This window comes from Mobula hypostoma, chromosome 30 (assembly GCF_963921235.1).
Source record: "Mobula hypostoma chromosome 30, sMobHyp1.1, whole genome shotgun sequence".
NCBI classification, from domain to species: Eukaryota; Metazoa; Chordata; class Chondrichthyes; order Myliobatiformes; family Myliobatidae; genus Mobula; species Mobula hypostoma.
Window position 1 is genome coordinate 2,469,669 of NC_086126.1, and position 19,279 is coordinate 2,488,947.

Below are 19,279 nucleotides of genomic sequence, written 5' to 3' on the forward strand. Positions count from 1 at the left end.
CTACAAGAGGAGAGGCTGTACTTGATCTGGTATTGGGAAATGAACCTGGTCAGGTGTCAGGTCTTTCAGTGGGAGTGCATTTTGGAGATAGTGATCACAATTCTATCTCCTTTACCATATCATTGGAGAGGGATAGGAACAAGTTAGGAAAGTGTTTAATTGGAGTAACTGGAAATATGAAGCTATCAGCCAGGAACTTGGAAGCATAAATTGGGAGCAGATGTCCTCAAGGAAATGTATGGCAGAAATGTGGTAAATGTTCAGGGGATATTTGCATGGTGTTCTGCATAGGTACGTTACAGTGAGACAGGGAAAGGATGGTAGGGTACAGGAACCGTGGTGTACAAAGGCTGTCGTAAATCTAGTCAAGAAAAAAAGAAAAGCTTACGAAAGGTTCAAAAAACTAGGTAATGATAGAGATCTAGAAGATTATAGGGCTCGCAGGAAGGAGCTTAAGAATGAAATTAGGAGAGCCAGAAGGGGCCATGAGAAGACCTTGGCGAGCAAGATTAAGGAAAACCCCAAAGCATTCTACAAGTATGTGAAGAGCAAGAGGATAAGAAGTGAGAGAATAGGACCAATCAAGTGTGACAGTGGAAAAGTATGTATGGAACTGGAGGAGATAGCAGAGATACTTATTGAATACTTTGCTTCAGTATTCACTACGGAAAAAGATCTTGGCGATTGTAAGGATGACTTACAGTGGATTGAAAAGTGTGAAACATAGAACACAGAAACCCTACAGCACAATACAGGCCCTTCGACCCACAAAGCTGTGCCGAACATGTCCTTACATTAGAAATTATATAGGGTTTCCCATAGCCCTCTATTTTTCTAAGCTCCATGTACCTGTCCAGGAGTCTCTTAAAAGACCCTATCATATTCGCCTCCACCACCATCACCGGCAGCCCATTCCATGCACTCACCACTCTCTGTGTAAAAAACTTAACCCTGACATCTCCTCTGTACCTATTTCCAAGCACCTTAAAACTGTGCCCTCTCATGCCCTCTCAGCCCTGGGAAAAAGCTTCTGATTATCCACATGATCAATGCCTCTCATCATCTTATTCACCTAAGCATATAGGTGTGAGCATATAAACATTAAAAAAGAGGATGTGCTGAAACTTTTGGAAAGCATCAAGTTGAATAAGTTATCGGGACCGGACAAGATGTACCCCAGGCTACTCTGGGCGGTGAGGGAGGAGATTGCTGAGCCTCTGCCAATGATCTTTGCATCATCAATGAGGACGGGAGAGGTTCCGGAGGATTGGAGGGTTGCGGGTGTTGTTCCCTTATTCAAGAAAGGGAGTAGGGATAGCCCAGGAAATTATAGACCAGTGAGTCTTACTTCAGTGGTTGGTAAGTTGATGGAAAAGATCCTGAGAGGCAGGATTTATGAGCATTTGGAGAGGCATAACATGATAATAGTCAGCATGGCTTTGTCAAAGGCAGGTCGTGCCTTACGAGCCTGATTTAATTCTTTGAGGATGTGACTGAACACATTGATGAAGGTAGAGCAGTAGATGTAGTGTATGTGGATTTCAGCAAGGCATTTGATAAGGTACCCCAGGCAAGGCTTATTGAGAAAGTAAAGAGGCATGGGATCCAAGGGGACCTTGCTTTGTGGTTCCAGAATTGGCTTGCCCACAGAAGGCAAAGAGTGGTTGTAGTTGGCTCATTTTCTGCATGATGCTCAGAATCCAGTGGTGTGCCTCAGGGATCTGTCCTGGGACCCCTTATCTTCGTGTCTTTTATAAATGACCTGGATGAGTAAGTGGAGGGATGGGTTAGTAAATTTGCTGATGACACAAAGATTGGGGGTGTTGTGGATAGTGTGGAAGGCTGTCAGAGGTTACAGCGGGACATCAATAGGATACAAAACTGGGCTGAGAAGTGGTAGATGGAGTTCAACCCAGATAAGTGTGAGGTGGTTCATTTTGGTAGGTCAAATATGATGGCAGGATATAGATTTAATGGTAAGACTCTTGGTAGTGTGGAGGATCAGAAGGATCTTGGGGTCCAAGTCCATAGGACACTCAAAGATGCTGCACAGATTGACTCTGTGGTTAAGAAGGCATACGATGCATTGGCCTTCATCAACCGTGGGATTGAATTTTAGAGCTGAGAGGTAATGTTGCAGCTATATAGGACCCTGGTCAGACCCCACTTGGAGTACTGCACTCAGTTCTGATCACCTCACTACAAGAAGGATGTGGAAACTTTAGAAACAGTGCAGAGGGGATTTACAAGGATGTTGCCTGGATTGGGGAGCATGCCTTATGAGAATAGGTTGAGAGAACTTGGCCTTTTCTCCTTGGAGCGACGGAGGATGAGAGGTGACCTGATAGAGGTGTATAAGACGATGAGAGGCATTGACTGTGTGGATAGTCAGAGGCTTTTTCCCAGGGCTGAAATGGCTAACACGAGAGGGCACAGTTTTAAGGTGCTTGGAAGTAGATACAGAGGAGATGTCAGGGGTAAGTTTTTTATGCAGAGCGTTGTGAGTGCTGGTGACGATAGTGGAGCCAGATAGGATAGGGTCTTTTAAAAGACTCCTAGATAGGTACATGGAGCTTAGAGAAATAGAGGGCTATGGGTAACCCTAAGTAATTTCTAAAGTAAGTACATGTTCGGCACAGCATTGTGGGCCAAAGGGCCTGTATTGTGCTGTGGATTTTCTATGTTTCTATGTTCCTAATAAAAGGGTGGCGCTCAGAGATCAATTTATAGAGGGCATCAGAGATCCTTCCCTTAGAAGGGAACTCCACAAATTCGTGTGGAACAACCCTGAGACCTCAATGATAGAAGTGCGAGAGGAGGTTTATCTGTGGTTTTCAGAAGAGTCCTCTGTACAACCAGAGGGGAGAAGACTCTGGATTTGATGTACGCTAACGTTAAGGATGCATACAGCTCCTCTCCCCTCCCCCCACTGGGAAGGTCAGATCACAACCTGGTGCATCTAAAACCCTGCTACGTGCCTCTGGTGAAGAGTAAACCTGCAACCTCGAGGAAAGTGAGGAAATGGTTGGAGGAGGCTTATGAGGTGCTCCAGGGTTGTTTTGAGGTGACAGACTGGCAGGCACTCTGTGAGCCACATGGAGAGGATATTGTGGGCTCACAGAGTGCATCACTGATTACATCAACATCTGTGTGGACTGTAATGTTCTGACGAGTACTATCCTTTGTTATTCAAATAACAAGCCATGGGTAACAAAGGACATTAAGGACATCCTGAACGCTAAAAAGAAGGCGTTTAGAGATGACAATAGGGAGGAGCTGAGGGCAATACAGAGGGACCTGAAAGCCAGGACCAGGGAGGCTAAAGACAGGTACAGGAGGAAGCTTGAGTGGAAACTCTAGCAGTACAACATGAGAGAGGTCTGGAGTGGGATGAGGACCATCACTGGGTTCCGGCAAACTAGCAACAGAGGAGCTGAAGGCAGTGTGGACAGGGCCAACGAACTTAACCTGTTCTTTAACAGATTTGACATTGTGGCCCCTGCCCATCCCCACATGAGTCATCTGTTGTTGGCCCCCAACCAAGACATATTCCACTCTCCCCTCCTACCCCTCCTCACAGTCCCCCACCCTGCTCTCATGACTATACCCCTTCCCCACACGAAACCACCACGGTGGGCTTCACAGCTGAACAGGTGAGAAAACAGTTGAAACCTCTCCACCCAAGCAAGGCTGCAGGCCCGGATGGTGTCAGCACCAGGGTGCTCAAAGCCTGTGCCCCTCAGCTATGTGGAGTACTTCACCATTCTTCAACCTGAGCTTGAGTCTCCGGAGGGTTCCTGTACTGTGGAAGACATCCTGCCTCGTCCCTGTGCCGAAGGCGCCGCGCCCCAGCGGCCTCAATAACTACAGACCGGTGGCATTGACCTCCCACATCATGAAGACCCTGGAGAGACTTGTTCTGGAGCTGCTCCGGCCTATGGTTAGGCCACGCTTAGATCCCCTCCAGTTCGCCTACCAGCCCCGACTAGGAGTTGAGGATGCCATCGTCTACCTGCTGAACCGTGTCTACGCCCACCTGGACAAGCCAGTGAGCACTGTGAGGGTCATGTTTTTGACTTCTCCAGTGCGTTCAACACCATCCGCCCTGCTCTGCTGGGGGAGAAGCTGACAGCGATGCAGGTGGATGCTTTCCTGGTGTCATGGATTCTTGATTACCTGACTGGCAGACCACAGTACGTGTGCTTGCAACACTGTGTGTCCGACAGAGTGATCAGCAGCACTGGGGCTCCACAGGGGACTGTCTTGTCTCCCTTTCTCTTCACCATTTACACTTCGGACTTCAACTACTGCACAGAGTCTTGTCATCTTCAGAAGTTTTCTGATAACTCTGCCATAGTTGGATGCATCAGCAAGGGAGATGAGGCTGAGTACAGGGCTACGGTAGGGAACTTTGTCAGATGGTGTGAGCAGAATTATCTGCAGCTTAATGTGAAAAAGACTAAGGAGCTGGTGGTAGACCTGAGGAGAGCTAAGGTACTGGCGACCCCTATTTCCATCCAGGGGGTCAGTGTGGACATGGTGGAGGGTTACAGATACCTGGGGATACGAATTGACAATAAACTGGACTGGTCAAGCTGTCTACAAGAAGGGTCGGAGCCGTCTCTATTTCCTGAGGAGACTGAGGTCCTTTAACATCTGCCGGACGATGCTGAGGATGTTCTACGAGTCTGTGGTGGTCAGTGCGATCATGTTTGCTGTTGTGTGCTGGGGCAGCAGGCTGAGGGTAGCAGACACCAACAGGATCAACAAACTCATTTGTAAGGCCAGTGATGTTGTGGGGATGGAACTGGACTCTCTCACGGTGGTGTCTGAAAAGAGGATGCTGTCCAAGTTGCATGCCATCTTGGTCAATGTCTCCCATCCACTACATAATGTACTGGGTGGGCACAGGAGTACATTCAGCCAGAGACTCATTCCACCGAGATGCAACACAGAGCGTCATAGGAAGTCATTCCTGCCTGTGGCCATCAAACTTTACAACTCCTCCCTTGGAGGGTCAGACACCCTGAGCCAATAGGCGGGTCCTGGACTTATTTCCTGGCATAATTTACATATTGCTATTTAACTATTTATGGTTTTATTACTTTTTAATTATTTATGGTGCAACTGTACCAAAAAGCTGGAAATCAACTGTCTACAGGGTGTTAGAGGTGCTAGACAACACGTACACGACTGTACTTTTGGAGGGAGGGCCTATCAAGAGGGTGAACAGGGTAGACACGAGGCCCTGTGAGAACGTTCCTAACCCAGTTCCTCAAAGGAGACTGCAAACTCCTGTAATTCAGGATAGTCCTCCCCTGTGACATGAATCAGATTCTGAGGATTCAGAGAATGGCGTGATATTGGGAGAAGATGTGTCAGAACAGGATGTATAGAATCACGACCCCAGCCTTGTCAGCAGAACTTCTGGAACTCAGACTATGGCGCCTGTGACTGCTGATACAGGGTCAGATATTGGTAGTCTCCCTGTGGCAGCACACTGCAGGAGTAAAAGAGTAAATGCTGGACAGCACTCTAACCCACATCATGAACCAAATCAGTTGTAGATGTGGCCTCCATAAGTCCTGCAGCAGTGTCGCAGATACTGGCTAGTCTAAGATCAGTTCTATTCAGACAAGCAGTTAAAGAAGATGGGGAGAGAATTCAAAATGCAGAAATGCATTGGGATCCCTTGTGCAGGATACCCTAAAGTTAACCTCCAGATTGATGTTGAGGCTCTTGTGAGACCACACTTGGAGTATTGTGTGCAGTTTTGGGCTCCTTATTTTAGAAAGGATGTGCTGGCATTACAGAGAGTTCAGAGAAGGTTCACAAGAATGATTCCAGGAATGAAAGGGTTACCGTATGAGGAATGTCTGGCAGCTTTTGGGCTGTATTCCTTGGAGTTCAGGAGAATGGGGGGAGGATCTCAGTGAAACATTCTGAATGTTAAAAGGCCTGAACAGATTAGATATAGAACCATAGAACATTACAGCACAGAAACAGGCCTTTTGGCCCTTCTTGGCTGTGCCAAACCATTTTTCTGCCTAGTCCCACTGACCTGCACCTGGACCATATCCTTCCATACACCTCTCATCCATGTACCTGTCCAAGTTTTTCTTAAATGATAAAAGTGAGCCCGCATATGCCACTTCAGAGTACCACAGTAAATATACTTTAGACAAGGTTGGATAGATTTTTGCATCGTAGGGGAATGAAGGGTTATGGAGGAAAGGCAGGTAGGTGGAGATGACTCCATGGCCAGATCAGCCATGATCTTGTTGAATGGCGGAGCAGGCTCAACGGGCCAGATGGCCGACTCCTGCTCTTATTTCTTATGTTCTTATCTAATGGGAAGAGAAACCGGGGTAGGTTTTACACAGTGAACAGTAGGGCACTGGGAATTATGGTAGAGCAAAGGGATCTGGGAATACAGATCCATAATTCCTTGAAAGTAGCATCACAGATAGGGTTGTAGAGGAAGCTTTTGGCACAGTGGCCTTTATAAATCAATGTATTGAGTACAGGAGGTGGCATGTTATAATGAAGTTGTATAAGATGTTGGTGAGGCCTTGTTTAGGAGCATTGTGTACAGTTCTGGAGGAGAGAAATCAATTAAATTGAAAGAGTATAGAGAAAACTTACAAGTATGTTACCGGGACTTGAGCACCTTGAGTTATAGGGAAAGGTTGAACAGGTTAGGGCTTTATTTCCTGGAGCGTAGAAGATTGAGGGAAGATTTGATAGAGGTGTGCAAAATTATGAGGGGTAGAGACAGGGTAAATGCCAGCAAGCTTGTTCAACTGAGGTTGGGTGGGACCACAAATGGAGATCATGGGTTAATGGTAAGTGGCGAAGTGTTTAAGGGGAACATGAGAGGGAAATTCTTCACTCAGAGGGTGGAACCAGCTGCCAGCAGAAGTGGTGATTGTGGGTTCAATTGCAACATTGAAGAGAAGTTTGGATAGGTACACAGATAGGAGGGGAATGGAGGGCTATGGTCGGGATGTAGGTGGACAACCAGGCTAGCATGGAGTAGCTGAACCGAAGGGCCTATTTCTGGGTTGCAGCATTCCATTTCTGGTCAGCCCAGTAGAAGAAGGATGTTGAAGGTTTGGAGAGGGTGCAGAAGCAGGTCACCGGATGCTGCCCGGATCAGAGACCGCGAGCTGAGATGAGAGGTTGGTCAAACTTAGAATATTTTCTGTGCGGTGGCAGAGGCTGGGAGACGGTACATTTTTCCCAGGACTGAAATGCATTGAAGGAGAGAGGGGGATAGTTTAAAGGGGATGTGAGCGGCAAGTTTTTTTACACAGAGAGTGGTGGGTGTGTGGAACGTACTGCCAGGGGTGGGGGTAGAGTCAGATACAACAGAGGTGTTTTAGAGGCTGTTAGGCACATGGATGGAGTCTTCTAATAAGATAGACCCTTAACACCATGCTCTTCCTCACCCCTCATTGACTTCCTCTGCACTTGTGCCACTATACTCTGCATTCTGTTGTCTCTTTATTTGCCTCCATAGATGCTGCCTGACCTGCTGAGTTCCTCTGTCAATTTGTGTGTGTTTTGCTCTGGATTTCCAGCATCTGCAGAATCTCTTGCATTTATGATTCTGCATTCTGTTACTTCCCCTCCGCCATCAGATTTACAAATGGTTTATGAACCCATGAACACTGTGCTCGATTTTGGAGGGCTGGTTGGAGGCTCAAAGTTTTTGGACGGACTCAGAGTCGGCTGCGGTCAGGTGCTCCAATGCATCGGCAAGTTTGGGGCGCTTCCGTCTGTGTGAGATGGTGGGGCTATAGAGACTAGAGACTTTTTTTTTTACCGTGCCCATGGTCTGCTCTTTATCAAATTATGGTATTGCTTTGCACTGTTGTAACTATATGTTATAATTATGTGGTTGTCAGTTAGTCTTGGTTTGTCCTGTGTTTCTGTGATATCTTTCTGGAGGAACATTGTATCATTTTTTAATGCATGCATTTCTAAATGACAATAAATGAGGACTGAGTGTCCTCATAATCTAATCTAATCTAACCACCTCACCATCATTTACCCTTCGGACTGTGGGAGGAAACCAGAGCACCAGGAGGAAACCCACGCGATTACGGAGAGAGCTTGCAAACTTACAGACAGCGTTGGGAATTGTCCTGGGTCACCTGTACTATAAAGCGTTGTGCTAACCACTACGCGACTGTGTCACCCTACACAAACAGAAGAGATACTGCAGATGCTGGAAATCCCGAGTAACACACACAAAATGCTGGAGGGACTCAGCATTTGGCAAGGAACAAAGAGTCAACATATTTGACCAAGTCCCTTTATCAGGACTCTCAGCCCAAAACATTGACTGTTCATTCCCCTTCATAGATGCTGTCTGACCTGCTGATTTCCTCCGGCATTTCATGTGCGAATCTGATCTAACCTGAATCTGGTCTGGAATCAAAACCAAAGTTAGGCCTTTCTGCCTTTTGACGTTTCCGTGAAAATCTCAAGTTCAACGTCACTTCAGAGAAATTAGAGTTTCTGTTCACTTTATTGATCGTTTTGTGAGAAAATCTCTGTGCACTTCCACGTCACAACATCAGAAACTGAAGGAAGAACTGTCTATTTGGCCCGTCCAGCCTGTCCTGTCGATACCGTCATGGCCGACCTGCCGTCAAGTGTCCACAGTGTGACGGGTCTGGATGAGACGTCGGGTGTGTTTAGACCGTCTGTTTCATGAGTGACGCATGAGATTCCTGCAGTGGGACACCTTCATTATGTAATTTGCTGACCCCCCTTTTAGAGCTCTTCTTGCTAAACAGAAAAATAATACCCTGCTGATTACAACTGTCACATCTCCCATCCATCATGACCCAGGACATGGCTCTTCTCATTGCTACCATCAGGGTGGAGGTACAGGAGCCTGAAGACACACACTCAAAGTTTTAGGAACAGCTTCTTCCCCTCCATCGTCAGATTTCTGAATGGACAAAGAACTCATGAACACTACCTCACTATTTTGCTCTTGTATGTACTTTTGATATAAAGACCCACCCCCCCACCACTGTTCTCATTTCATAACTGAACCTCTCCACCCCAGGGATAACCTTGGTGAATCCCTCTTGTACCCCTCTCCAGTCTCTCATCATACCAAACCTCTCCACCCCAGGGAATATCTTGCTGAATCTCTCTTGTACCTTCTCTGGCTCGAGCACGTCTCTCCCACCGAGCGGAGACCCAGAAATGTATTGTTTCTGTTGATCTTGGTGTTTTGGGAACCCCAGTCAGCACGCGACAGATACAAACCTGTTCTCTACATCTTTGATCGTTTCCGGTAAAGGGACGTTCCGTGTCTCCAGAAGGAAGAAGACAGTTAATCCTGCTATTACAGCCACTCCGCCATATATCGTAGATGGCAAAAAGGGGATGTCATCGCCACTCATTCTTACGATGGGTGCCACCATCGCGCCCATCCGGGCCATGGTACCTATGAGCCCCATTCCCGTCTGCCTGTTGGAGGGGACACAGAGAAACGGAACGAGTTATCAGTTATAACAGATCTTAAGGCAGGAGCTGTGTGGTACGTGGCAACGTCCATCGAGAGACAGGCCCCTCAGCCCATCTCGGATATGCACACCAAGTTGTCCATCTGACTTTGTCCTATTTCCCTATCTGGCCCATGTCCTTCTAGAACCAGGCTTCTCAAACTCGTCCATGCTATGCACCAAAACCATTAAGCAATGGGTCCGTGGGCCCCAGGTTTGGAACCCCTGCTCTAAAGGGAAAAGGGGGGAAAACTGTTTTCGGAACTTTGTAACTTATAGACATTTCTGTCTTGCACTGTCCGGCCGTCACTAGACAATAGACTTCACAATGTCCACTGTCTGTAAGGAGTGTGTCCGCTCCCCCGCTGGCCACGTGGTTTTTCTCCGGGTGCTACAGTTTCCTCCCACATTCTAAAGACCTTTGGGCTAGTAGGTCAATTGGTCACGTGGGTGTCACTGGTCAGCAAGGGCTCGTCGGGCTGGAATGGCCTGTATCTCTAAATTAAAATTATGTTTGACTCCAGCCCTCCAGATGGTCGTCAGGGACCCACCCCAACCGGGATGTGAGTTCAGTTCCAGACCCAGATCACCCTCAGAGTGTCCGTGATACTCACCGGATCACCGTTGGGTAAAGTTCACTGGCATAAAGGTAGCAGCAGGTGAAGGCGGCTGCCAGACATCCCTTGCCAAAGGCAGCGAGCGAGGTCCGGACAGTCTGCAAGTCTACAAGGGGAACGAACAGAGGTGGCAGGCGGTTACTCGCTTTTCAAATGGGAGGAGCCTCACTTAAGGCACCGAAACTCTTAAAACAGACAGAGAAGCAGTCACTGTAAGACCACATGACTTAGGATCAGAATTAGGCTATTCAGCCCACCGAGTCTCTCTCTGCTATTTCATCATGGCTGATCCCGGATTCCACTCAACCCCAAACACCATTTTCTTTGATGCCCTGACCAATTAGGAAACTACCAACTTCAGTCTTAAATATTCCCACAGACGTGGCATTCACTGCAGTCTGTGGCAGAGCATTGCACAGGTTAACTGCTCTTTGACTAAAAATAATTCCACCTTACCTCTGTTCTAAAAGGTTACCCCTCAGTTTTGAGGTTGTGCCCTCTAGTTCAGGATATTCCCATCATAGGAAACATTCACTCCACAACCACCCTATTTAGTCCTTCCAATATTCGGTAGGTTTCAATGAAATCCCTTTGCATTCTTCTAAATTCCAGTGAGTACAGGCCCAAAGCTGCCAAATGCTCCTCATATGTTAACCCCTTCATTCCTAGCATCATCCTTATGAACCTCCTCTGGATTCTGATGTTTTTTAATCCAAGGTTCTTTCGGAAGTCAGGAATAGGACACAAAATGTGTTGCTTCACGGCTGTTCTATTAAGTGTTAATAGAACAAGGAGAGCTGAAAACGGACCGTGGTAGAGGTCCAGAGGGAGAGGCAAAAGAAAGAGAGAGAAGATGCCACTGCCTCATGGTCAGCTTTTTATACAAATCATTCTGATTTGCAGATAAGTCAGCCAATCAGAAACCCCATATTCAAATTACACAACACCAGGAGAAGCTTCCAGACCTTTCCAGAATCATACAAACATAACTTCTAGGGGACTTATTAAATAGTTGCACATATAGTACTGTGCAGAATTCTTGGGCATAAGACTTTGGCACAGTACTGTACTGTATTTGTCAATGTGGAGTGGATATCGAGTTTGTAAATCTGGCAGGAGCAAAGGATGTTGGGAATGGTGAGGGTGACACGCCGCGGGAGGGGTGTGGGACAGGTGACAGAGGAGGAGTGCCAGGGACGGGTGGTCATGGCACAGGTGAAGACACATCCATCCCTGAAACACCGGGCAAGGTTGTTTAATTCCAAACGATCACTACAGATCAAAGCCATCCCTACAAAAGTAAAAGAACAACTAATTCAGAGCCACAATCTTGATGGAGACTGGAGCTCGGCACTATCTTGGCTGGAAATTTCCCTTGAATGGAGATTGATAAAGAAACATTCAGTTACCAGTGGAGACCTCTGCATCTGGATTGCCACAAGCGCAAACATCCTGTTGAGAGATCTCAGGACATTAGGACTCCACTGGCGAACTCCTACCTTTTGGAATAATGGCGTTTGCCAGCACTGTGGACCCTGCCAGGGTAAGGGAGGAGACCTGTGTGAATCTTCTCCCGAACAGGCTCAGTGTCAGGTAGGCCATGATCTTCGCCGGAATGTCTACGGCTCCAAAGATGACCTGGATGAGGTAGATGTCAACTCCGAACCCTTGCAGGTTGATTGACAGCCCATAATAGGCGAAGCTCGTTGAAAACCTGTTCACACAAAATGTGCAGAGTGGAAAGTTACCAGGATGTTGTCTGATTAGAGAGCGTGTCTTATGAGGATAGGTTGAGTGAGCTCGGGCTTTTCTCTTTAGGAGGATGAGAGGTGACTTGATAGATGTGTTCAAGATGATAAGAGGCATAGATCGAGTGGACAGCCAGGAAATTTTTCCCAGGGTGGAAATGGGTAATACGAGGGGGAAGGATTTTAATGTGATTGGAAATTAGAATTTAGAATTTATTTAAAACTTATATCCATCCCACAACATGAGGGAGTAAAAACCTTTATACTGTGGCTCTATCGCAATATTAGATTAGATTAGGTTAGATTCAACTTTATTGTCATTGTGCCGAGTACAGATACAAAGCCAATGAAATGCATTTAGCATCTAACGAGAAATGCAAAGAATAGTGTTATTTACAAAATAACTGCAAATAAAAAAAAAGTACTACAGCACACAAATATAAAAGTACTGAGACAGTACAATACGGATGCAATACTGTTTAGCGCTGTGATGTGAGGTTCAGCAGGGTCACAGCCTCAGGGAAGATGCTCTTCCTGTGCCTGCTGGTGCGGGAGCGGAGGCTCCTGTAGCGCCTACCAGATGGGAGGAGAGCAAGAAGTCCATGGTTAGGGTGAAATGCATCCTTGATAATGCTTTTCGCCCTGCCCAGGCAGCATTTATGGTAGATGTTCTCAATGGTGGGAAATTGGGTGCCGATAATCTGCTGGACAGTTTTCACCACACGCTGGAGAGCTTTGCGGTCCGATACGGGACAATTGCCATACCACACTGAGGTGCAGTTGGTGAGTATGTTCTCAGTGGTAGAGCGGTAAAAGTCCGTCAGTATCCTGGAACAGAGGTGAGCTTTCTTCATGCTCCGCAGGAAATAAAGGTACTGTTGCCTTTGTACAGACATATGAATTTATAAGTCTAATGGCTTGTAGAAAGAAGCTGTCCCGTAGCCTGTTGGTCCTGGCTTTAATGCTGTGGTAGCGTTTGCCAGACGGAAGCAGCTGAAACAGTTTATGGTTGGAGTAACTTGTATCCTCGATGATCTTTCAGCCCTTCTTTATGCACCTGCTGTTATAAATGTCCTGAATGGAGGGAGGTTCACCTCCACAGATGAGCTGAACTATCTGTACCACTCTCTGCAGTGCCCAGTGATCAAGGTTGGTGCAGTTCCCACACCAGGCGGTGAAACAGCCAGTCAGGATGCTCTCGATGATGCTCCTCTGGAACCTCTTGAGGATTGGGAGGCTCATGCTGAACTTCTTCAGAGACTTGAGGTGGAAGAGATGCTGTTGTGCTTTTTTCTGCCACACAGCCAGGTGAAATCTTCGGTGATGTGTATACTAAGGAACTTGAAACTACTCACCCTCTCAACTTCTCACCCTCCTCTTGGTGACGCTGAAGGAGTAGAGTGTGGTTGGAGATCTTTCTAGGCTGAAAATACAAAGGTTCTTCTGGAGGCTCGTGTTGTGGAATGACGACAGCCTGACAGGGTCACTCTCTGTCGTGCGCCAGCATTCTGACCTGTACGAGAGTGTGGACAGAACACAGCTCAGGTACAGCTTCACCTTGTGTGCATGTGTATTTGAAACTTGTTACCGAGAGCCAGTGAAAAGCTTGTCTTGCATACTGTTCATACAGATCAAATCACTACAGTGTACTGATGCAGAGAGAAATTACACATCGATTGACAGAAAGGCATTGAGCCTGGTTTGAGGTGCAGAACATTTGAACCAGTACTTGCATGGGAGCGAGTTTACCCTCGTTGCTGATCATCAACCACCAGTGTCCATTTTCAATCCCCAGAAGGGTGTTCCATGCTGTGGGCAACAACAGCAGCACAGATGCAGAGATGGGTTCTGTCTCTTGAAGGGCAAGATCAAATTCACGAGGACAACTAACCATGGAAATGCTGACAGATTGTCCTGTTTACCCTCGGAAAAGGAAATACCTGAAACACTTACAAAAGCGGACACTTCTCGTGACATAATCTCCCTCATGCAAATTGAAAGTCTCCCTGTAACGGCAGAGACGATTCAGAGGGAGAGCAGAGAAGACCCCACACTGTCTCCAGTCTCAGGGTATCCACAATGGCTGGAATGTGCAGCAAAAATCGCAGATCCCCTGTTTTTACCAGAGCCAGGATGACCTTGCCCTTCCTGTGGGTTGCCTTGTGTGGGGATAGAGACTTATTGTACCATGCAAGCTGAGAGCTAAAGTCTTAATGGAGCTACATGCCAGTCATCTAGGCGTGGTCTAAATGAAAACATTGGCTCGAAGCTTTGTCTGGTGGCCTGGCATAGACCAGCATATCGGGCAGCTTGATGTTCACTGTTCAGGATGCCAACATGTCCAGAAGATGCCAGGAGCTCACCTCTCCGTCCCTGGGAATTGCCCACATTGCCCTGACAGAGGACTCACGTGGATTTTGCCAGACCGTTTGATGGTGGTAGTAGATGCACCTACAAAGTGACCAGAAGTGATCCCAACAGTCTCCACTACAGCCTCACACACTGTTGATGTGTCGTGAAGCCTCATCTCAAGGACTGGTGTCCCGACAACTTCGTCAGTGACGACGGACCACAGATTGTTTCAGAACAGTCTCAATAATTCCTGAACATCAATGGAATAAGATATATTACATCTGTACTGCACCTCCCAGCTACAAATGTCTTGGGAGAAAGGTTTGTCCAGAGTCTAAAGAACACACTGCTGGCAAGGTCAGCAGAACACACTACACTGACACTGAACCAGAGTGACTCCCCTCCCTCCGTGAGGAAAGACGTTATCCCACAAGAGTAAGAAATTCTCCTCAGTGATAAAGTCTTTAGTCGTGAATGGGACAATTTAAAATTTGCTATGCTCTGGATGTCTATATTGTATTTTGATTATATGCTATAGTATCCTCTCTCTCTATACATATATAACACAGGTAGCCTCCAACCTAACAGCATAAACATAGATTTCTCAATTTTAAGGTAATTTCTCCCCCTCCCACCTTCTGTCTTTTCCATTCCCCACTCTGGTTCCCCTCTCACACCTTGTCTTCTCCTCACCTACCCATCTCCTCCCTCTGGTACTCCTCCTCCTTTCCTTTCTCCCATGGTCCACTCTCCTCTCCTATCAGATTCCTTCTTCTTCAGCCCTTCACCTCCTCCACCAATTACCACCCAGCTTCTTACAGTTTCCACACCCCTACCATCTTATTCTGTCTTCTTCCCAAATCCTTTCCAGTCCTGATGAAGGGTCTCGGCCTGAAACATGGATTGTTTATTCCTCTCCATAGCTGCTGTCTGACCTGCTGAACTCCCCCAGCATTTTGTGTGTGTGTTGCTCTGGATTTCCAGCATTTACAGAATCTCTTGTGTTTGTGGTCACTATCCAGGTCCAAGGATAAAGAAGTTCACTCACCAAACCACCATCATACAACAGGTGATCCGTCGCATTATTGGTGTCCAGAACAGATCGAACACACTCTGTTTCTTGGCAGCGAGCTGGTCACTCTCCACACTCGCCTTGAGAATCTGTGGAACACGTGGTGTCAGACAGAACAAAAAATGCAAACATGGTCATTGTTCTACACGAAATGTTGGAGGAAATCTGCAGGTCAGGCAGAGTCTATGGATGGAGTTTTCTCTGGGTGCTCCGGTTACTTCACACATTACAGAGCAGTATGGGTTAGGGGTAGTGAGTTGTGGGCGTGCTATGTTGGCACGGGAAGCGTGGCGACACTTGTTTTGACTGTGTTGGTCATTGACACAAACAATGCGTTTCACTGAACTGGCGCCGACTTAACACACCCACAATACACCTGTACGTCGTTGGGATGTGGGAGGAAACTGGAACTCCCGGAGGAAACCCGCAGAGTTACAGGGAGGATTCTTCACAGACAGCGGCATGAATCAAACGCGGATCACCATCTCTGAAAATCGTTGCACAAACTACTACACTACCGGGCCATCAAACAGCGGCTGAGTGCCGGAGTTAAGGTGCCATGGAGTGCCAGATCACGAACACCAATATGATCTATTTCCGAGAATGGTGCTTACTTCAACAGTGAGTCTATCCCCTTCTGCCTCCCGACCGTTAATCTTCGCCACCCTCTTCAGCTGCTTTAGAGCAATGTGTTCCTTGCCGTTCACGATGAGCCATCGGGCCGACTCTGAGAGCCACCTGTGACAGCAAGGATGATAACTCATTGCAGGTTGATTGAAAGAGTGCAGGATGTTGCCGGGACTTGTGTTATAGGGTAAGGCTGAATAGGTTAGGACATTATTTCCTGGAGAGTAGGAGAATGAGGGGAGATCTGATAGAGGTACGCAAAATTGTGAGGGGTATAGATAAGGTAAATGCCAGCAGGCCTATTTAGGTGGGATCACAACCAGGGATCATGGATTAAGGGTGAAGGGTGATATATTTAAGGAGAATGTGAGGGGGATTTTCTTCACTCAGAGGATGGGAAATGGGGACCCGGTATTTAAAGGGAGTGTGGGAAATTGGGCTCCAGTATTTAAATTGAACACAGTGAGACAGGATTTCTGATTATCAGTGCTCTGTGGAATCTCACTGTGGATTGATAAAGCTCTGACACCATTGTTCCTTGTTTAATTGACCATTTTCATTATCGCCCCTGAAACTCTTCCCTTTGTCCCCGCTCCCAGTGGACCGAGATAGTCGTGGTTGGGTCCGAGCGACCCAGGTTCAATTCCCACCCCTTCCCGTAAGGACTGTTGTACGTTTCCCCGTGCCATGTGGGTTTCATGTGGGTGATCTGGTTTCCTCCCAAGTTAGTAGGTGAATTGTCACATGGGTGTAATTGGGCCTTGCAGTAGCTCTAAATGAAATAAATATGACAGACTAACAGTGGTGACTTTTGATTCGAGTAAGTAAGAGACGAGTGGCGTTGGACTTTACCAGGAATAAAGGAAGAAGACGAAGAATGGGACAGAGACCGAGAGCTGGATCCAACGCCAATCTTTGATGCCGTAGGCAATCCCAGCCAGTAAGACCTGACCAAGCGTGAAACAGAAGGAACTACCCATCAAAACAAGAGATCGAAGTCTGGTTGGAGTCCATTCAACCTCTAGGTGGAAAGTGGGGAGAGACAGCGAGTAAATCAAAGTGCAGTCTGTCCGAGCCTCTTTCCCCTCCTCCACCCTCCCCACCTGCCAATCTTTCTGCTAGGTCTACTCCCCACCCTGTCGACATCTGCCATCCTCAACCCCTCCCCTTTACGTATCACTCCACCCTCCTCTCCTATCAAATTGCACCACCTTGCTATCCTCACCTATCACCTCCCAGCCCCTGTCCCTATTCCCACTCTCCCCCCACCTCCATCTGCCCTTCACCCCTCCCTCACCTAGATCCACCCATCAGCTGCCAGAACATTCCCCACCCTTTCGAGTTGTTGAGTGTCAACACATTGCTGCAGTGGTTATATTTCATTAGGAGTTTGATGGGTTTGAAGACACTTGCAAATTTCTACAGATGCACAGTGGAGAGCATTCTAACTGGTTACATCACCATCTGGTATGGAGGGAGGGGTAGGGGGAGGGGGCCTACTACACAGGATTGGAAAAATTTGCAGAGAATTTTAAACTCAGTCTGCTCCATCATGGGCACCAGCCTCCCCAGCATCGAGGACACCTTCAAACAGTGATACCTCAGAACAGTGGCATCCATCATAAAGTCCCCTCACCGTCTAGGACATGCTCTCTTCTGATTGCTACCATCAGAGAGGAGGTACAGGAGCCTGAAGACACACAGGGTCTTGCCCACCACCATCAGATCTCTGAAAGGTCTGTCGAGTTATGAGCTCAACCTCAGTACTTTGCTCTCTTTCAGGACAACTTATTAATGTTTTTCAGACATTCGTATGTTGACTTGTTATATTTTATAGATTGCAATGTACTGCTGTTACAAAACAACCTGATATAGATTCTTTATAGTGGCAATCTTCCCTCTACCCTTTCAGTCCAGGTTGAAGGTCTCCGCCTGAAACGTCAACTGTCCGTCTCTCCCCATAGATTCTGTCTGACCCGTTGGGTTCCTCCAGCACTTTGTGTGTCGATTCCAAATCGGCTGTTATTCAACTGACATACAGTAGAATACAATCTACTTATCGACAGGACCAGACTGTGGGGAGATTTATATAAGTTTATCTGGGTAAGAACAGGCATATTCTAAGAATCGTTCATTCGTTAGTGTCATATGATGTGGGTGATCATGGTCTTTCCATGACCGTGATTGTTCTTGGCAAATTTTTCTCCCGAAGTAACACAGGTGAGGGAAGGGTTAATATAATATCTAGGCAAGGATAGAGTGCAGAAAGCCCGGGAAGAGAAGTTTTGCAGAGCATCGCATCCCTGTGCACAGCTGGGGACTGGAGACATTTCACAGGAGATGAAATGAGGGTGTGAAACACACACACCAAGGAAGGGAGAATTGCTTTACGCACTTCAAATTTGGTTGACAGCTTGTAGATTCTATTGACTTTAACAGCTCTATTGTGAATGGCAATTGATCTAGCCAGGAAGGAATCTGACTACACACAGTTTAACGAATGGGCAACATCCGTAACTGCGAGTCAATTATTTGTAACAATGGCATTTTCTGTTTAACGTGACAACACTTTGGTGACAGGGACCGGGCCATTCTCCTTGTGCATGAGGAAATGAAGTCTGATTGAAGAATGAGAGAGTTTACAGAGTGTAGTTATCAGTGAGAGCACACTAAAAGCGGAGACTGATGGATTTCTGTGGGAATTGAAGAACGGCGTGATATCACTGGAAGTGGCTGGTCAATCATGAAGGTTCAGAGGGGGAAATTTCTTCCTCTCACCCCTTCAGACCCCTCTACCTCACAGGAGGGTCCCGTCCCTGTGACCGAGTCATAAGACCATTGGGTATATCAGCTAAAGATGGCGCCAGCGGTGTTGGGGGACCGGGGCGACGCATTGCCGCCTGAAAGACGTGCGCCTCTCGGGTGCGGTCCTGTGGATGACCCGATTCCTTGCTGCTCTGGCTGACTGAAGCTTCGCAGGAGATTGAAGCATCGAGACAGCCGGCAGGCGGTGTACGCTACTGTTGGAAGAAGGCCTCTGTACGCGAGCAAAGACTCTCTCCATCTTGATGGTGAGTGAGGGTCTGCCGGTCCTCGAGTTGGGGAACTCGGACAAGAGACACGGCCGATTGTAACATAGAAGGAAGTAGAGAGCTGTTAGTCTCCCATCTCAACTGTGGTAGGTGCCATAACTCCCTCCTTCGCAAGTGACAGGGAACCTGCCTGAGATTTCAAAGTGTTGGGATGGACAGAAATTTTTGATGGAGTCAAGATCATGGTCTCTGGTGGTGGGTGCGGGTGGGGGTTTGATACTTTTGTTGAACAAATGGGGGA

At 47.2% G+C, this 19,279-nt stretch overlaps 1 protein-coding gene across 11 annotated transcripts in view; it reads right to left on the reverse strand.

The window, feature by feature from the left end:
* Positions 1-19,279, reverse strand: part of LOC134339593 (solute carrier family 22 member 6-A-like) — a 96,019-nt gene that overhangs the window by 59,209 nt on the left and 17,531 nt on the right. For 7 of the 11 annotated variants that reach the window (XM_063036228.1, XM_063036230.1, XM_063036227.1 and 4 more), the window contains 6 exons: positions 16,799-16,967; positions 15,934-16,057; positions 15,296-15,408; positions 11,647-11,861; positions 10,145-10,253; positions 9,292-9,495 (listed from right to left, as the gene is read on the reverse strand). In XM_063036228.1, the coding sequence (XP_062892298.1) occupies positions 9,292-9,495; positions 10,145-10,253; positions 11,647-11,861; positions 15,296-15,408; positions 15,934-16,057; positions 16,799-16,967 (934 nt within the window). Of the gene's footprint in view, positions 1-8,529; positions 8,800-8,897; positions 8,966-9,291; positions 9,496-10,144; positions 10,254-11,646; positions 11,862-15,295; positions 15,409-15,933; positions 16,058-16,798; positions 16,968-19,279 lie in introns of those variants that run through there. The other 4 variants (XM_063036236.1, XM_063036231.1, XM_063036232.1 and 1 more) reach the window with 4 other exon arrangements.